This window comes from Hippopotamus amphibius, chromosome 15, assembly GCF_030028045.1.
Source record: "Hippopotamus amphibius kiboko isolate mHipAmp2 chromosome 15, mHipAmp2.hap2, whole genome shotgun sequence".
Taxonomy (NCBI): Eukaryota; Metazoa; Chordata; class Mammalia; order Artiodactyla; family Hippopotamidae; genus Hippopotamus; species Hippopotamus amphibius.
This window is the reverse complement of record NC_080200.1, coordinates 8888714-8905623: the sequence shown is the minus strand read 5'-3', so window position 1 is coordinate 8905623 and position 16910 is coordinate 8888714. Positions and strand designations below refer to the sequence as shown.

At 41.0% G+C, this 16910-nt stretch overlaps 1 protein-coding gene across 1 annotated transcript; it reads right to left on the bottom strand.

Annotated features, from left to right (window-relative positions):
- Window positions 1–433: 433 nt before the first annotated feature.
- Window positions 434–11586, bottom strand: LOC130837204 (olfactory receptor 7D4-like). The gene is made up of 2 exons (XM_057710021.1): window positions 11445–11586; window positions 434–1693 (listed from the first exon to the last, which is right to left on the bottom strand). Exon 2 carries the CDS (start codon window positions 1675–1677, stop codon window positions 1030–1032), a length of 648 nt encoding a protein of 215 aa, XP_057566004.1. The 5' UTR covers window positions 1678–1693; window positions 11445–11586; the 3' UTR covers window positions 434–1029.
- Window positions 11587–16910: the final 5324 nt, after the last annotated feature.

Here is a 16910-nt window from a genome sequence, read left to right as displayed (position 1 = left end):
CAGTGGCTTCTCTTGCTACAAAGCACCAGCTCTAGGCACAAGGGTTTCATTAGTTGTGGCACACAGGCCCACTAGTTGTGGGTCACAGGCTCTAAAGTGCAGGCTCAGTAGTTGTGGCACATGGGCATGTTACTTGCTCCGCAGCATGTGGGATCCTCCCGCCCAGGGATCAAACCGCATCCCCTGCACTGGTAGGCAGATTCTTAACCACTATGCCACCAGGGAAGCCCCAATTTCAATCTTTTTGAAACGTGATAAATGAGAGAAATACCTTTAAAAATGTTGTCAATAATACATAAAATACATAAGTAAATAAGAACAGTCTTGGTATGTGAATCGGTTTAGTTATGGCTACTGTATGATTTTCTTTCCATTTCTTCCAGACAAAAACAAACACAAATTGGGTGAAACATATCAACATTTGGGTGGATAACTGTGATGGGAAACCATGCCACACTTGATATAAGTGCTTCAAGTGTAATGGAAATTGCAGGAATGGTTATGAAAAAGCTGGCCCAAGATAGAAATGTAGGGTCTGAAAATAGAAAACAAAAGTTAAAAAGAAATTACTGAGGAGGGTGTTGAGGAGAAACTAACACAAAAACAAAGAAAAGTCACAGGTGCTTTGAGAATAGAAAAAATGTAGCATGTCTTTTAGGGTCAAAAAAGAATCAAGACATTTAAATTTGCAACTTTTGTCTTTGAGCCTCACAATGTCCTCTTAGTTCTGAGGTGACTGGCCTATCACAGAAAAGGGGCAGCTCAGCTGAGGAACATTCCCAAGGCCCCCTTCACATCCTTGTTTTTCAGGCTGATGATGAAGGGGTTCAGCATGGGGGTTAACACTGTGTACATTATGGAAACCACAGATCTTCTCTGGGAAGAATGGGTCATATCAGAACTGAGATAGACCCTCAGGCTTGTCCCATAGTACAAGGAGCCACACAGAGGTGAGACCCACAGGTGGAAAATGCTTTATATTTTCTCACGGCAGAGGAGATTCTCACTAAAAAAAAAGGTGATTCGAGGCTAAGAGAAAATGATTCCAGTGAGGGGAAACACACACAGCAGGGCAGTTGCCACAAACAAGAAGATGTTCTTGATGAGGGTGTCAAAACAGGCCACCTTGAGAATCTGAGCCAGTTCACAGAAGAAATGTGGAATTTCAGTGCCAATACAGAAGGTCAGCCACCTCAAGAGTAGAATATGAATCAGGGCAACCCAGAAAATGATGAACCAACATATCAGAACCAGGAGGCAACAGAGATGGGGGTTCACGATGACCATGTAGTACAGGGGGTGGCAGAAGGCCACAAATCCCTCACAGACCATCAGAGTCAGGAGAAAACCATCCGTTGCAGCAAAAATCATTAAAAAATACAACTGAGTGAGGCATCCTATGTAGATGTCTTTGCCCTGTGCCTGGATATTCACTAGAGTCTTTGGGACAGTGGTGGAGATGAAAGAGATGTCAACAAAGGACAGGTTGGTGAGGAAGAAGTACATGGGGGTGTGTAGGTGGGAGTCAGAGCTGATCGCCAGGATGATGAGAAGGTTCTTGAGCACAGTGATCAGGTACGTGGACAGTAACACTCCAAAGAGGAGCTGCACTTCAGGATTGTCCGAGAGGCCCAGGAGGAGGAATTGTGATGCTCCCATATGGTTTCCTGCTCCCATGTAGCTGGTGTGTCTGCTGGGGAAGGAGGCAAAAGCAACATTCAATGACAGTCAAATGGCACCTCAGCTAGTCATCACTTTTACGATTCCACATTTAGGTCCATATCCTTTGCCCTCTATTAGTCCTTCCAATGACAGTGATGCCCTCAGCTAAATGGCAGACCATTTTCATTTTAAATGTATTTATTTAGCTGTTTTAAAATTTATCTCCTACTCACTGGTTCTAATTTTGTTATTGAAGTATAGTTTATACACAATGTTGTGTTAATTTCTGCTGTACAGCCAAATGATTCAGTGAGACACACACACACACACAAATATGTATATGTATATACATATACACATATATATATTTATACATATTCTTCTTCTTCTCCTCCCTCTTCTTCTTCTTTTCTTTCTTTTTTTTTTTTTTTGGCAGCCTCATGCTGACTTTGGGATCCTAGTTTCCTGATCAGAGATTGAACCCGGGCCCACAGCAGTGAAAACTATGGTGTCCCAACCATTGGACCACCAGGGAATTCCCTATAAATTTTTTAAAAAATTCTTTTCCATATGATTCATCTCAGGATATTGAATTCAGTTCCCTGTGCAATGCAGTAGAAACTTCTTGTTTACTCACTGGTTATACTGCTATATGAAGCTATGGACATTATTCAGTTTCTTCTATGACATGACCCTTGCAAAATGAAGACATTTAATATCCTTTTGTTTTGATCTCCATCCTTTCTTCATTCTAGTAACTCAGTAATAGTTACTAAGACATGGATTCTCAACCCAAATAATTCTATGACCTGATGCTTCCTATTGTGATAGTTAACTCTCAAGTGTCTTAAGTGCTTTATTTTTTATTTCTAAAAATAGGGTTACTGTTGTTCACTTCTTTGTGAAGATTAAAGATGCCTTTCTGCACAGTAGGATCCCAGTAACTGATAGCTATTATTAGTAGTAATCTATTACTCTTATGACAATTATTTTTGATACATAACTATTCCAAAGTATGATATAGAGTTGTCATTTAGAAAATGGGATCTTGAGTTAGAATTCATAGAATAGAAATTTTGATCCACCAAGGTCTGTGTCTTTACAAAGTTATTTAATCTTTCTTAGCTGCAGATACCTCGCCTCTACAATTGGAGTTATAAATATTTCTGCATTATAAGACTGATGAGTGAATTAAATAAGATGATGCATGTAATTTTTCTAGTGTGGTTCTTGTGACACACAGCAGACACATGATAAATGTGAGCTTCTTAACCAAACAACAAATCTGTCTTATGTGACTATCATTATTACCCTTAAACAGGGGCAGCCGTCAACGATGGCATTCTGACCATTACAAACACATCTCATCTGTTACCTCTTTGGACCACAATGCAGTACTTCTAGTTAATGATGATCCCTTTGGCTCCCTCTTTCAGATACTGTCTGTTAGGTGGATTCTTCCAAAAAAAGGGAAAAGTATGTGAAGTATACACATAAGAGGGGTAGATGAAATCACAAGATCAGAATATAAAATGGAATGCACATGTGAGAGTGTAAGTTCATATGTAATGTTCTTGAGTGGAAATGGGTCGTATTAAAAATCAGTAAAGGACTTCCCTGGTGGTGCAGTGGTTCAGAATCCGCCTGCCAATGTGAGGAACTCGGGTTCGATCAATTATCTGGGAAGATTCCACATGCTGCTGAGCAACTAAGCCCATGAGCAACAATTACTGAGCCTGAGCTCTAGAGCCCACAAACCACAACTACTGAGCCCATGCACTGCAACTACTGAAGCCTGAGCACCTAGAGCCCATGCTCCACAAAAAGAGAAGCCACCAAAATGAGAAACCCACGCACCACAACAAAGAGTAGCCCCCACTCACCAAAACTAGAGAGAGCCCATGTGCAGCAACGAAGACCCAATGTAGTCAAAAACAAAATAATAAAATACATCTAAAAAAAAACAAAACAAAAAAATTCAAAGCTTCTCTAAAACAAAAAATGATCCTTAAAAAAGATAAAAGGCAGATTTAAGATGAACATAAATGATGACATTCTGTATGATAGAAAAAAGTCCAGCATTACTAAGCCTAGACAATGCAATTAATATTCTTTTATATAAGCAAAGTGAGGACTTATTAAGTGATAGAACACTCTCGAGAAGGGAAGTCGGCAGACTCAGGTGAGCAGCAGCCAAGAATGCATTTAGTTAAGAGAAAAAATAACTGGGGACCAATTTAGCCTTGGAAGGTGGGCAGAGACAGCCTCTCTGAAATAAAAATATTGAGCTGTGAGAGGAAGGGTGGGTAATTGTGAATCAAAGGAAATAAGGAAAGGGCATGCATTTGGGGCTGAGACAACAGAATTTACAGTTGCCCTGGTGGTTGGTGAGCTTGGTAACGGAAGGAATGTGAGAGGCCAGTGAGATGGAGAACAGAGTGAGGGTCAGGAGGAAAGAGTATGAGGCGCATCCTGTACTATTCTTGATGTGCCTCTGTAGGTAATTTTATAATCATTTGTGGGTCAGAGGTCATTCTTGCTCATCGTCTTTTCAGGGACTTACTTGGTACTGAACACATGCAAAGGTTAGATATAAAATAAAGACTGAGACCAAAAGCTTTGTTGTAACACAAAGAAAGAATCTTCCAAGTTCACCATATGCCTAAATATAGACGCAAAAAAAGAAGAGTAAAATTAAATAAATTGCATTTATATGCACTTTAAAAGTATAATATATCATGGACAAGTAATTCCTACTCTAGGAAAGGATATCGGGGTAGATCTAGGATGTTTGCTCACATAGTTCATCTCAAAAATAGGTCAAGGAAGATGAATCACAACCATAATTACAGTAGAAAATGAACTGGAGAAAATGTAACGGCCGTTACTGTGGTTAGCAGCCAGGACAGTGCCTCTTGCTAAATAAGGAAAAGTAGGACAATTTCTTAAGATAATAAAGAACAGATATTTTAAAACTGCAGCCAACAGGATAATCTACATTAAAACACTAAATATTTATGTTAAATTCATGAAGAGGATAAGGCAATCTACTCCAAATTCAATCACTCGATATTCTCTGAACGATTTAAAGAGAATGGTAAAAAGAGAAAATGAAATTAGCCTGAGTACGAAATGTCAGTAATAATCACATTGTCCATAGATAATATTGTGGTGAAACAGCAACATCAAGAGAGAGATATCAGGTCCTATCAGGAAGTCAAATCTGCCAGCAGAAATAGGGAATCTAATAGAAAATTCCGGGGGGTGAAGGGGAAACTCAGATGAAGCGAGAGAGTAGCACAGACATATATATACTACCAGCTGTAAAACAGTCAGTGGGAAGTTGCTGTATAACAAAGGGAGTCCAACTCGAGGATGGAAGATGCCTTAGAGGACTGGGGCGGGGAGGGTGGGGGGACTCGAGGGTGGGGGAGTCAAGGAAGGGAGGGAATACGGGGATATGTGTATAAAAACAGATGATTGAACTTGGTGTACCCCCCCCAAAAAAAAAAAAAGAAAAAAAAGAAAAAGAAAATTCCAAGCACATGAGGGACAAAACTGATAATACTTGTGCATAATAAATCTCCAGTGACTAGTTAATGACTAAATCATTGGACACAGGAAATCTAAGAGGAACCTACAATTGTGGGAAAGATTGGAGAAGAGTTTTCAGGAAATGTATTTAATTACCCTAAGAATGCAAGACTCAGAGGATTTGGGAGAAGGATGGTGGGAGAAACAAGTACTGTGCAGTTAAAACAAAAATGTTGCATATTTTTCTGCACAATTACTTTTAACTTTCCTTTAAAAAAATTTCACTCTGAAATTGCAAAATGATACAAATCAAGTGGAAGGTATTTAGCAAGATCCCTAATGATCAAAAATAGGAAACAACTCAAGTGCTATCCATAGGTAACTGATTAAATATGGTACACCTGGACTTCCCTGGTGGTGCAGTGGTTAAGAATCCACTTGCCAATGCAGGGGACATAGTTTCAATCCCCGGTCTGGGAAGATCTCACATGCCTCAGAGCAACAAAGCCCATGAACCACAACAACTGAGCCTGGCTCTAGAGCCCTTAAGCCACAACTATTGAGCCAACGTGCTACAACTACTGAAGCCTGTGTGCCTACAGCCTGTGCTCTGCAACAAGAGAAGCAACCACAATGAGAAGCCAGTGCACCACAACGAAGAGTAGCCCCCCACTCACCACAACTAGAAAAAGCCAGCATGCAGCCATGAAGACCCAACTCAGCCAATTAATTAATTAATTAAATGTTACACCTATTAATAGGAAACTAATAATAATAAAAAACAGAGCTCTATGAAGTGAGGTGATTTCCAACTCACATATTAAGTGAAACTATGAAGTGCAGCACATTGTATGTTTGCATAAGACTGTAAGGAAATGAGTACGCAAAACCACGCATGAGAACGCATATTGCAAGGAAAAAAAACACTGGAAAGATGTTAATGAGATGCAAGAGACAAGGATAAAAATTTCTGAGTATATTATATTGTTTTGACTTTGGAACTTATATAGTTTTATATAAACTTTCATTTGCTCAAGAAGTAAAACTAATTCAAAACTGGAAGCAAGAAATTTATTGCTTGCGTTGTGTCTTTGTTGCTGCACATGGGCTTTTCTCTCGTGGAGAACGAGGGCTACTCTTCATTGTGGTGTCTTCTCTTGTGGAGCACAGGCTCTAGGTGCATGGGCTTCAGTAGTTGTGGTGTGTGGGCTCAGTAGTTGTGGCTCACGGGCTCAAAAGCGCAGGCTCAATAGTTGTGGCACACAGGCTTAGTTGCTCCATGGCATGTGGGATCCTCCTGGAGCAGGGATCGAACCCATGTTCCCTGCATTGGCAGGCAGATTCTTAACCACTGTACCACCTACAAAGTCCCAAGATTTTTTTTTTTTTTTTTTGGCTGTGCTGTGCGGCATGCGCAATCTTAGTTCCCTGACCTGGGATTAAAACCGTGCCCTAGGCAGTGAAAGCATGTAGTCATAACCCCTGGACTGCCAGGGAATTCCGAAAAGATTATATTCAAAAGTAAAAGAAGACTGCTAAGAAACATGAAACTATGGTAACTTTAGTATTGTAATACTGCATTTTTTGAGTATGTCATGGATACAGCAAATAAATACACCAATGTTAGCAGCAACCAAAATCTAGAGAAAAATACAAATTAAGAGGAGGTAAGAGGGCTGCCCTGGTGGTGCAATGGTTAAGATTCCGCCTGCCAATGCAGGCAACACGGGTTCAAGGCCTGGTCCCAAATGCCTCGGAGCAATTAAGCCCATGGGCCATAACTATTGAGCCTGCGCTCTAGAGCCTGAGAGCCAGAACTACTAAGCCCACGCACCTAGAAGCCACCACGAGAAGCCCATGCACCTCGATGAACACTAGCCCCCAACTGCAACACCTAGAGGAAGCCCATGCACAGCATCGAAGACCCAACACAGCCAATAAATAAATAAATAAATAAATAAATAAATTTATTTAAAAAAGAGGCGGTAAGAGAAAAAAATATTAACTTTGAATTGGAAATATGAAAACAAACATCATTTTAAAATATGTTTTCTAGTTCTAGAAGGACCTTAAAGCAATGATACTTTGATAGAATTTAGTACAGGGAGCAAACAGATCTTTATTTCTAAAAAGAACCAAGCTCTTTGGGAGAATGTCTGAATCTAGATGTGGGGCAGGAATGTACAAATGAACCCGCAAGACCTTGTTGAGTCAGACATCAATAAAGTATTCAAATATCAACAGTATCACGTCAAATGGAGACAGCTTAAAGGAGCTGACCCCTTAGATAAACCTGAACCTTTTCAAGAAGAATGATAATCTATTGATTGCAGTACCTTGAGAGAGAATCCATGAGTACACAATAGTCATCAAAACATAGGGGGAGAAAGGATAAAAGAGAAGAAACTACTAGCTAAAGAATGGCAAACAAAACAATGAACCAGAAAATCACCGTTTTATAAGTCCCAATACATGATCCAGGAAAAGATCAGAGAATATTAGGAAACAGCACACTTGCATGGTGCCACCCCTCACCCCCTGCTGACTAATTACCAAGGAAAAAACTTTAGGAATGAGGAGTTCTGGTGGTCATCTTGTAAACTTAATGATCAAACATACCATAGCTCTAATAATGGAATAATCAACATGCACTTGCATCCTGATGAGAAGCAGTAGGAAGGACACAACGTCATCTACAAAACATATCATAAGTAACTAGGCTCTAAAACAATGTCTACTTTGCAGGAATTGGGGGCAGAGGGGGTGAGCACAGTAACAACACCCTGAAAATAGAATCAGAAACACCAGAAAATTGGGTTTTCTTTAAAACAAAGACCCTAGACTCATCAAAAAGAGTATGAAAAGAAATATGGGCAGATTGTTCTAGATTAAAAGACTAAAGGGATCTAACAATCTAATGCAACATGTAAACTGTAATAGGATCAATCATGTTTGAAATAGTTGAAGAAATTCGATTTGAATACAGACTACCTATTATATAATCCTACTGAAGTAATACTTATTTTCTTAGGTGGGATAAAGGATTGTTGCTTTTGTAAGACAATGTACTTATTCTGAATATTCAGGTATAAAGTGTCCTAATGTCTACAGCTTAATTCCAATGTATAACCCTCTATACGTGTGGAGACAGAAATGTTGCAGAATTTTAATAATTGGCAAATCTAGCTTAATAAGGATTCAGTGTACTGGACTTTCAAATTGTCTTTGGGTTTGAATATTTTCAAATGAGTAATTTAAGGGAACCCCACTTGTCAGGAGCTCTTCCTAAATTATAATAAATTCAGTTCCCTTTCTGGTACTAACAACAATAAGTTTCCATAGTCTTTTTTCTTACAGACGCCTTTCTGTTGAAGCTCTAAATTTAAAGGATTCTGACGTGGAGCTGAGTAGTCCGGCTTTTCCGTGCTCGTCAATTTTGTATTTATAGGCACTCAGTCAATCACGCATTTAATGATATCAGATACACGTTCCCCCTAATAATCTAAGGATGTTTCTTATTTTTCCACCTGAATATAGCTTACCAAACATAACTGACGCCCACAACGGGAACAAATTCACCCAGCGCTCAAACTGCCTGAGTCCCCGTGACGGAAACGACAAAGTTGCTTTTCCCTCTAGAGAAAGGTTTCAAGATTGCTTAGGCTGAAAGCGCGAGAGCTGTGGCTGACAAGCCCCAGAGGAGGCTCCTTGAACGCACCTCGCGACTGGCCTCCCTCTAGAACAAGCGCCCTGAAGAGAGGCCACGGCCCAAGCTGGCAGAGCCACTGGGAATCTCAGAGCAAACACGGCTGAGGAAGAAAGTCCTGGGCGGCGCGGAGCGGGTAGCCCAGAAGAAATCCCAAAGAGTGAGGCCCTAAGTACGACCCGCAGATGGTATAGCGATGGTGCGGCCCCGCGCCCACGGAAAACGAGGACGGCCGCCCTTTGACCCCGCCTGACCTCCCTCTCTCGCGAGGTTCACCAGAGGGCGGGCCCGCCGGATGGCACACGGAAGCCGCTAGGTAGGAAGACAGCGCACACTTCCCTTTCCGGTCTCTGAGAGGCGAGGGGCGGATTCCAGCTCCGGGGTAGAGAGCGTAGGAAGGGCGAGTAGAAGGGGTACCCTGACCTTGCTACATCGAAAGGAAACGTGAAAGGTGGAATTGCCTGCGGGTAGCATTTCCTGCGGGTGGAAGTGCCAGTAGGTGGAACTGCCCAGAGGGCAGAGACTTGTGGAGGGGAGGGCGGAGACAGGATCATACAGGGGTTCCGGAGATAAAAGTGCTGGGGAGGGCTCCGCCTCCCACCAGAGGAAAGGACTCTTTTATTTTTTCCTTTTTGTGTATGAGGAAACTGGCACAGATGGGTCAACTAAGTGCCCATGTTCACCAAATGAATTGGGGGAAAAAAAAAAAAAAGTCCACAGGAGCTAAATCCTAGGTCGCTGCACCCTCTACAGCTGAGGTCCCCAACTCTGCGCCTAACTGGGCTGCACATCAGGACGTGAGTGGCTGAGGATTGAAGAAAGCTTCATCTGGGGCTTCCCATTGCCTGCCTGACAGCCTGAACCATCGCTGGCATTACCCCTGAACCATCACCCCCACCCCACCCCCACCCCTGTTGCAATGCAAATAAAAGTGAGAGTTCTTTTTCTCCATTGATATGGAAGGAATGAACTAGCAGTGGGAGAAATTGTTGCACTGGAAATAAAGGTGAGAGTACTTTTTTCTCTTGAGAGCAATGAAAGCAAAGAGAACAGCAATGAGGCTAGAGGAGAAACATAACCTGGCCTGAATGTGTTAATCACTCCATGTTTTACTTTAACTGTCACTGATTTGTAGTAACTAGCTTCGTACTTCACAGAGCTAACCTCACTTCAGAAAACTAACCTCACAAAGCTAAACTATGTAAATTACACTTGGCACCTGTCACCCTTAACTCTATGTGAGTTACATCCTGCCTCTCACTCCCTAACATTACATCCCGGCAGCTGCATTCCTTGTAACAAATCACCCCTGTAGTTTGGGGTTTTTTTGTTTGTTAGTTTTTGTTTTGCTTTGCATTTCAGAAAAAGGGTCTCCAGCCCCAGAGGCAAACAGACAACAGCCTTCCAGACCCCAATTATGGGTGACCTGACACCCGCTATGACTATTTTGAAATAATGCTAAGGAAAAAAGAATGCAAGGCCTTCACCATCTGGATCCTTATCACTTACCCGGACTGTGAGACCCAGGTATAATATCTTCCCCGATTCTGGAGGGTGGGGGGGCACAGTCCTTGAGGTACTGGCCTGCTGTGTCTTCCCTTCTGCCTGGCAGAAAGATAAAGCCACCCCTCTCTTCCTCCAAAATCTCTGCCTCTGTGTTTCCATTCGGCCTCAGTGCACAGAGTAGCCATTATTATGGCAACACCCCTGGATAAAACTTATATTCCACAAAACCAGTCCCTGCTGCCAAAATGGTTGGGGACCGCTGTTTTACACCACACTCCAGAGGGCATCTCTATATAAATATTTAGGGGCAAAGAGGGATAAAAAGAAAAGGAGTTTAAACTACGTGGGTGCTGTGATTGCTATTACTACATTTAGACACTGAAACCAGAGACTTTTTACATCTAAAAACAAAAACACAAATACTGCACCATTTCACTTAAATAAGGTCTGTGGGAAGACATTCAGGAGCCTTTCTGAAACCTTGAAAATCTTAAAGTATGTGGGCCGAGCGATGGGATTCAGAATGTCCTGCTTGAGCAGTGGAGGAGCTGAGGGTGTGGGGCGTGGAGACTATGGGGGCATAGGCAGAGGGTTGGCCGTCTCTAGGGGCGCAGCCCCTTTCTCACTGCACACCTCATATCACCCTGTTTGGCCCTGAAGGATGGCTGGTTAGCCAAAGACGGGTAAGATTCCTCAGAGGAGGAACAACCTAAGACAGGCACAGCCGCAGAGGGGCCAACAGGGGTGGTGCATAGAGCCTTCCTTATATCACCCTGTTTGGCCCTGGAGGATGACTGGTTAGCCAGAGACGGGTAAGATTCCTCAAGGGAGGAACAACCTAAGACAGGCACAGTCGCAGAGGGGCCAACAGGGGTGGGGCACAGACCCCTAATATCTGAGAGAGGTCTCCTGCCCCCAGGGCTGTTTTGCTCTCCACCCCCAGCTCAAATCCACACCTGCTCAACTCGGGACCCAGGAAGCAAACAAAGATAATTGCCCCAGTCATGTGAGGCCTTTGATTGTTTATGGGAGTAACCTGAGAATGTTAGCCGAGAAACCAATAAAAGCAACGTGGGATGAGTCAGCAGGGCTCTTGATCCTAGAGGTCTTGAGTCCCCCGGTCCCATCTTTCTCTTCAGTCTGTGTCTGTGTTTTCTTCAAGCTTGCGGCACCCGTCACTCACCTCGAGTCGCCGAGCTGGTCTCGGCAAAGGTCCCTAGAGAAATTAAATTCATAGAGACAAAAAGTAAAATGGTGGTTACCAAGGCTTGTAAAGAACACCGAATAAGGATATATATGGTTTCATGTATATAGTTTCACTTTTTTTTTTTTGCTGTACAACAAAGTGAATCAGCTATATTTATACATATATCTCCATATCCCCTCCCTCCCAGGACTCCTTCCCACCCTCCCTATCCCACCCTTCTAAGTCATCACCCATCATCCAGTTGATCTCCCTGTGTTACACAACACCTTGCCGCTACCTATTTTATGTTACGTAGTGTATATGTCAATTGTACTCCTGCACTTCATCCCAGCTTCACCTTCACCCCCACCTCCACCTGTGTCCTGAAGTCCATTCTCTACATCTGCATCTTTATTCTTGCCCTGCCACTGGATTCATCAGTACCATTTTTTTTTATATTCCATATATATGTGTTAGCATACACTATTTGTTTTTCTCTGACTTACTTCACTCTGTGTGACAGATTCTAGGTCCATCCACCTCATTACAAATAACTCAGTTTCATTCTTTTTATGACTAATATTCCATTGTATATATGTGCCACATCTTCTTTATCCATTCATCTGTTGATGAGCATTTAGGTTGCTTCCATGTCTTGGCTATTGTAAATAGTGCTGCAGTGAACATTGTGGTACATGTATCTTTTTGAATTATGGTTTTCTCATGGTAGACTTTCACTTTTGAAAACTGAAAAAATTTTGAAGAGCTTTTGCACAATGGACCACTCGATACTACTGAATTATACACTCAGAACACAAGTAACTTATGTGTTCTTTACTACAGTTTAAAATAAATTATTTGGTGAATTTTCAAAAATATCTAGGAATAAAACACCTGACAAGATATTAGGATTTATAAGTGAATGGGGATATAGACAAAATTACCATAAGATCCAGCAATTTCACTTCTGGACATATACCCAAAAGAACTGAAAGCAGGGATTGACATATGTACACCTGTATTCATAGCATCATTATTCACAACAGCCAAAAGGTGGAGACAACCCGTGTATCTACTCATAATGGGGTGGGGCAGGTGAGACCTATAGCAGTCCCACTCAGCCATTGGTCACGGTCACTCGCAGTGGGCCCCTCTCCCTCCCTTCCTCTGTATAAAAGGAGCCTGGAATTCTGACTGAGAAAAGGTTTTCTGAGACACCAGTTGGACATCTTCTTGGTCTCCTAGTTTTCTGGTTAAAGTTGTTATTCCTTGCCCCAATAACTTGTCTCTCGATTTATTGGTATGTCATGGTGAGCAGAATGATCTTGGGCACAGTAACATATTGACATACAAATGTAGTATACTGGCACTATATATTATTATTCAGTCTTAAAAAGAAGGAAGTTCTGACACATGCTGCAACATGGATGAACTTTGAAGACACTACGCTGAATTGAAATAAGCCAGAAACAAAAAAGACAGGGGCTGTGTGTTTCTGCTTATATGAGGTTCCTAGAGCCAGACAATTAGAATGTTCGTCATAAAGATTAAGAGGAGTGGAGACATTAAAAGGATCATACACCATGATCAAGTGGGGTTTATCCCTGGAATGCAAGGATTCTTCAATATATGCAAATTAATCAATGTGATACACCATATTAACAAATTAAATGATGAAAACCACATGATCATCTCCATAGATGCAGAGAAAGCTTTTGAGAAAATTCAACACCCATTTATGATGAAAACTCTCCAGAAGGTGGGCATAGAGGGAACCTACCTCAATATAATAAAGGCCATATACGACAAACCCACAGCATCATTCTCAAAGCATTCCCTCTAAGAACAAGACAAGGATGTCCACTCTCTCCACTACTATTCAACATAGTTTTGGAAGTCCTTGCCACAGTAATCAAAGAAGAAAAACAAATAAAAGGAATCCAAATTGGAAAAGAAGTAAAAGTGTCACTGTTTGCAGATGACATGATACTATACATAGACAATCATAAAGATGCCACCAGAAAACTACTTGAGCTAATCGATGAATTTGACTAAATTCATTGTAAAGTTGTAAAGTTGCAGGATACAAAATTAACACACAGAAAGCTCTTGCATTTCTATACACTAACAATGAAAGATTAGAAAGACAAATTAAGGAAACAATCCCATTCACCATTGCAACAAAAAGAATAAAATACCTACGAATAAACCTAACTAAGGAGGTAAAAGACCTGTACTCAGAAAACTATAAGACATTAATGAAAGAAATCAAAGATGACACAAACAAATGGAGAGATATACTATGTTCTTGGATTGGAAGAATCAACATTGTGAAAATGGCTATCCTACCTAAAACAATCTACAGATTCATTTCAATCCCTATCAAGTTACCAATGGCATTTTTTACAGAACTAGAACAAAAAAGTCCTAAAATTTGTATGGAGACAAAAAAGACTCCAAATAGCCAAAGCAATCTTGAGGGGAAAAAAATGGAGCTAGAGGAATCAAATTCCCTGACTTCAGATTATACTACAAAGCTACAATAATAAAGACAATATGGTATTGACACAAACACAGAAATATAGATCAATGGAACAGGATAGAAAGCCCAGAGATAAACTATGGTCAACTAATCTATGACAAAGGAGGCAAGGATATACAATGGAGAAGACATCCTCTTCAATAAGTGGTGGGAGGTGCTGGGAAAACTGGACAGCTACATGGAAAAGAATGAAATTAGAACACTCCCTAACACCATACACAAAAATAAACTCAAAATAGATTAAAGACCTAAACTTAAGAGCAGACACTATAAAACTCTTAGAGGAAAACATAGGAAGAACACTCTTTGACGTAAATCACAGCAAGATCTTTTTTGATCCACCTCCTAGAGTAATGGAAATAAAAACAAAAATAAATAAGTGGGAACTAATGAAACAATCTTCTGCACAGCAAAGGAAACTGTAAGCAAGATGAAAAGACAACCCTCAGAATGGGAGAAAATATTTGCAAACGAATTAACAGGCAAGGGATTAATCTCCAAAATATATAAATAGTTCATGCAGCTCCATATCAAAAAAAGCCCAAACAATCCAATAAGAAAATGGGCAGAAGGCCTAAATAGGTAAATAGGCATTTCTCCAAAGAAGACGTATGGATGGCTAAGAGGCACATGAAAAGATGGTCAACATCACTAATTATCAGAGAAATGCAAATCAAAACTACAAGGAGGTATCACCTCACACAGGTTAGAATGGGCATCATCAGAAAATCTACAAAAAGCAAATGCTGGAGAGGGTGTGGAGAAAAGGGAACTCTCTTGCACTGTTGGTGGGAATGTAAATTGATACAGCCACTATGGAGAACAGTATGGAGGTTCCTTGAAAAACTAAAAATGGAGTTACCATATGACCCAGCAATCCCACTACTGGGCATATATCCAGAGGACACCATAATTCAAAAAGACACATGCACCCCAATGTTCATCACAACACTATTTACAATAGCCAGGATATGGAAGCAACCTAAATGTCCATCAACAGAAGAATGGATAAAGAAGATGTGGTGCATATACACAATGGAAAATTACTTAGCTGTGAAAAGGGGTGAAATTGGGACATTTGTAGAGACATGGATGGACCTAGAGATGTCATACAGAGTGAAGTGAGTCAAAAAGAGAAAAACAAATATCATATATTAACACGTATATGTGGAATATAGAAAAATGGTACAAGTCAACTGGTTTACAAGACAGAAACAGACACACAGATGTAGAGAATAAACATATGGACACCAAGTGCAGAAAGTGGTGGGGGCGGGGGGGGCGGGGGATGAACTGGGAGACTGGGATTGCCATATACACATTACTAATAAGAAAAAAAATCAACTTGTACGCTTTAAATATATGCAGTTTATTGCATGTCAATTGCAATTGTATCACAATAAAAGTTCTTAAAAAAAAAAAGAGGAGTAGCAAAAGGAAAATTAGATTTAATGGGTAGAGTTCCAATTTGGGAAGATAAAGTAGTTCTGGGGGTTGATGGTCATGATGATTGCACAACTATGTAATAAAGTGCACATCCCATTGAAAGGTAAACTTAAAAATGGCAATTTGTACACTAAGTTTATTCTACAATTTAAAAAAAGTGAATGGGAAACTTATTTAATAGTTTTATTTAATGGAGCCTCTGAGACCGGAGATCTGGGGTAAAAGGAATTCAAATCCAGATAGGCTGGCAGTGCCTCTGTCTGAGCCCCTATCATAAAAACATGCCCATAAATAGAAAAACCTCAAAGTGTTCAGGGTTTTATTACTCATATTAAGTGTATACATCAGACCATGTATGTACTGGATAGTCAATTTTCCTTTGGTTTTTTTCTTTTCTTTTTGAAAGAAATATGTGGGGAAAATACACTTAGTCCAAACATCCTGTGAATGATAAATTCAATTACTCTAGAGCTAGGATACTAAAGTCTCCATTCTTTTCTCCTGAAGGCCCGTTTCAGGGCTCTGTGGTGATGTACAGGCCTAGGAAATTCAGATGAAGAGAGAGGTGTGTTCTTGTTTTTCTTTCACAGAAAAATTTGACAAACAAGGTATCTTTCTTTTACTTTTTTTTTTTTTTTGGTAAGTATCTTTGTACTGGAAGGTATTGTCTCAAAAATATGTGAAAGCTGGTATTTCCCTGGTATTCTAGTAGTTAAGACTCCAGGCTTCCCCTGTAGGTGGTGTGTCTTCAGCTCCTGGTTGGGGAACTCACATGCATGGCCAGTAAATAAATAAATAAATGAAAGCCATGCAAAGACAAAGCCAAACTCTTAGACAAAATGCTCTTTTGTGTAAGAAAAGGAAACAGTGGCCAGTCTTGAACCAACTTTGACCCAGTGCTCAACTGAATAGGCCAGAATTGCCAAGGTCAGGAGGACGTGAGGAATTGGGGGCTGAATCAACATCACTCCAATGGTCGAAATTCTTTTCCATCTAGAGAAAAGTCATAAGGGTTGCTTTTGAGGATTTTGAAGAGGGGAGCAGAGTAGCTGAAAAAATCGCGGAGATGCTCCTTATACCACTTTCCAACCTTAACTGTCGTGGAGTCCAACTACCCCATGAGCTGCAATGGACGCTAGAGGCATAAACCAGGCCTCTTTAAGCTGCCCCTGGCCGGCCCAGACCAAACCTGCCCTTTGACTCCCTCCTTCAACCCCGCATCTTCCTCTTAGCACCGGCCTCAATCAAATGGAACTGGTCGGGCCCACGACCAATGTTAAACTCCCTGAGATTCGTGAGGCAGCGGCCAAAAATAATTGTGGCCAACA

Bases quoted from the DNA above. Each gene is read 5' to 3' on its own strand.
- LOC130837204 (XM_057710021.1), bottom strand. From the start codon at position 1,677: ATGGGAGCAGGAAACCATATGGGAGCATCACAATTCCTCCTCCTGGGC.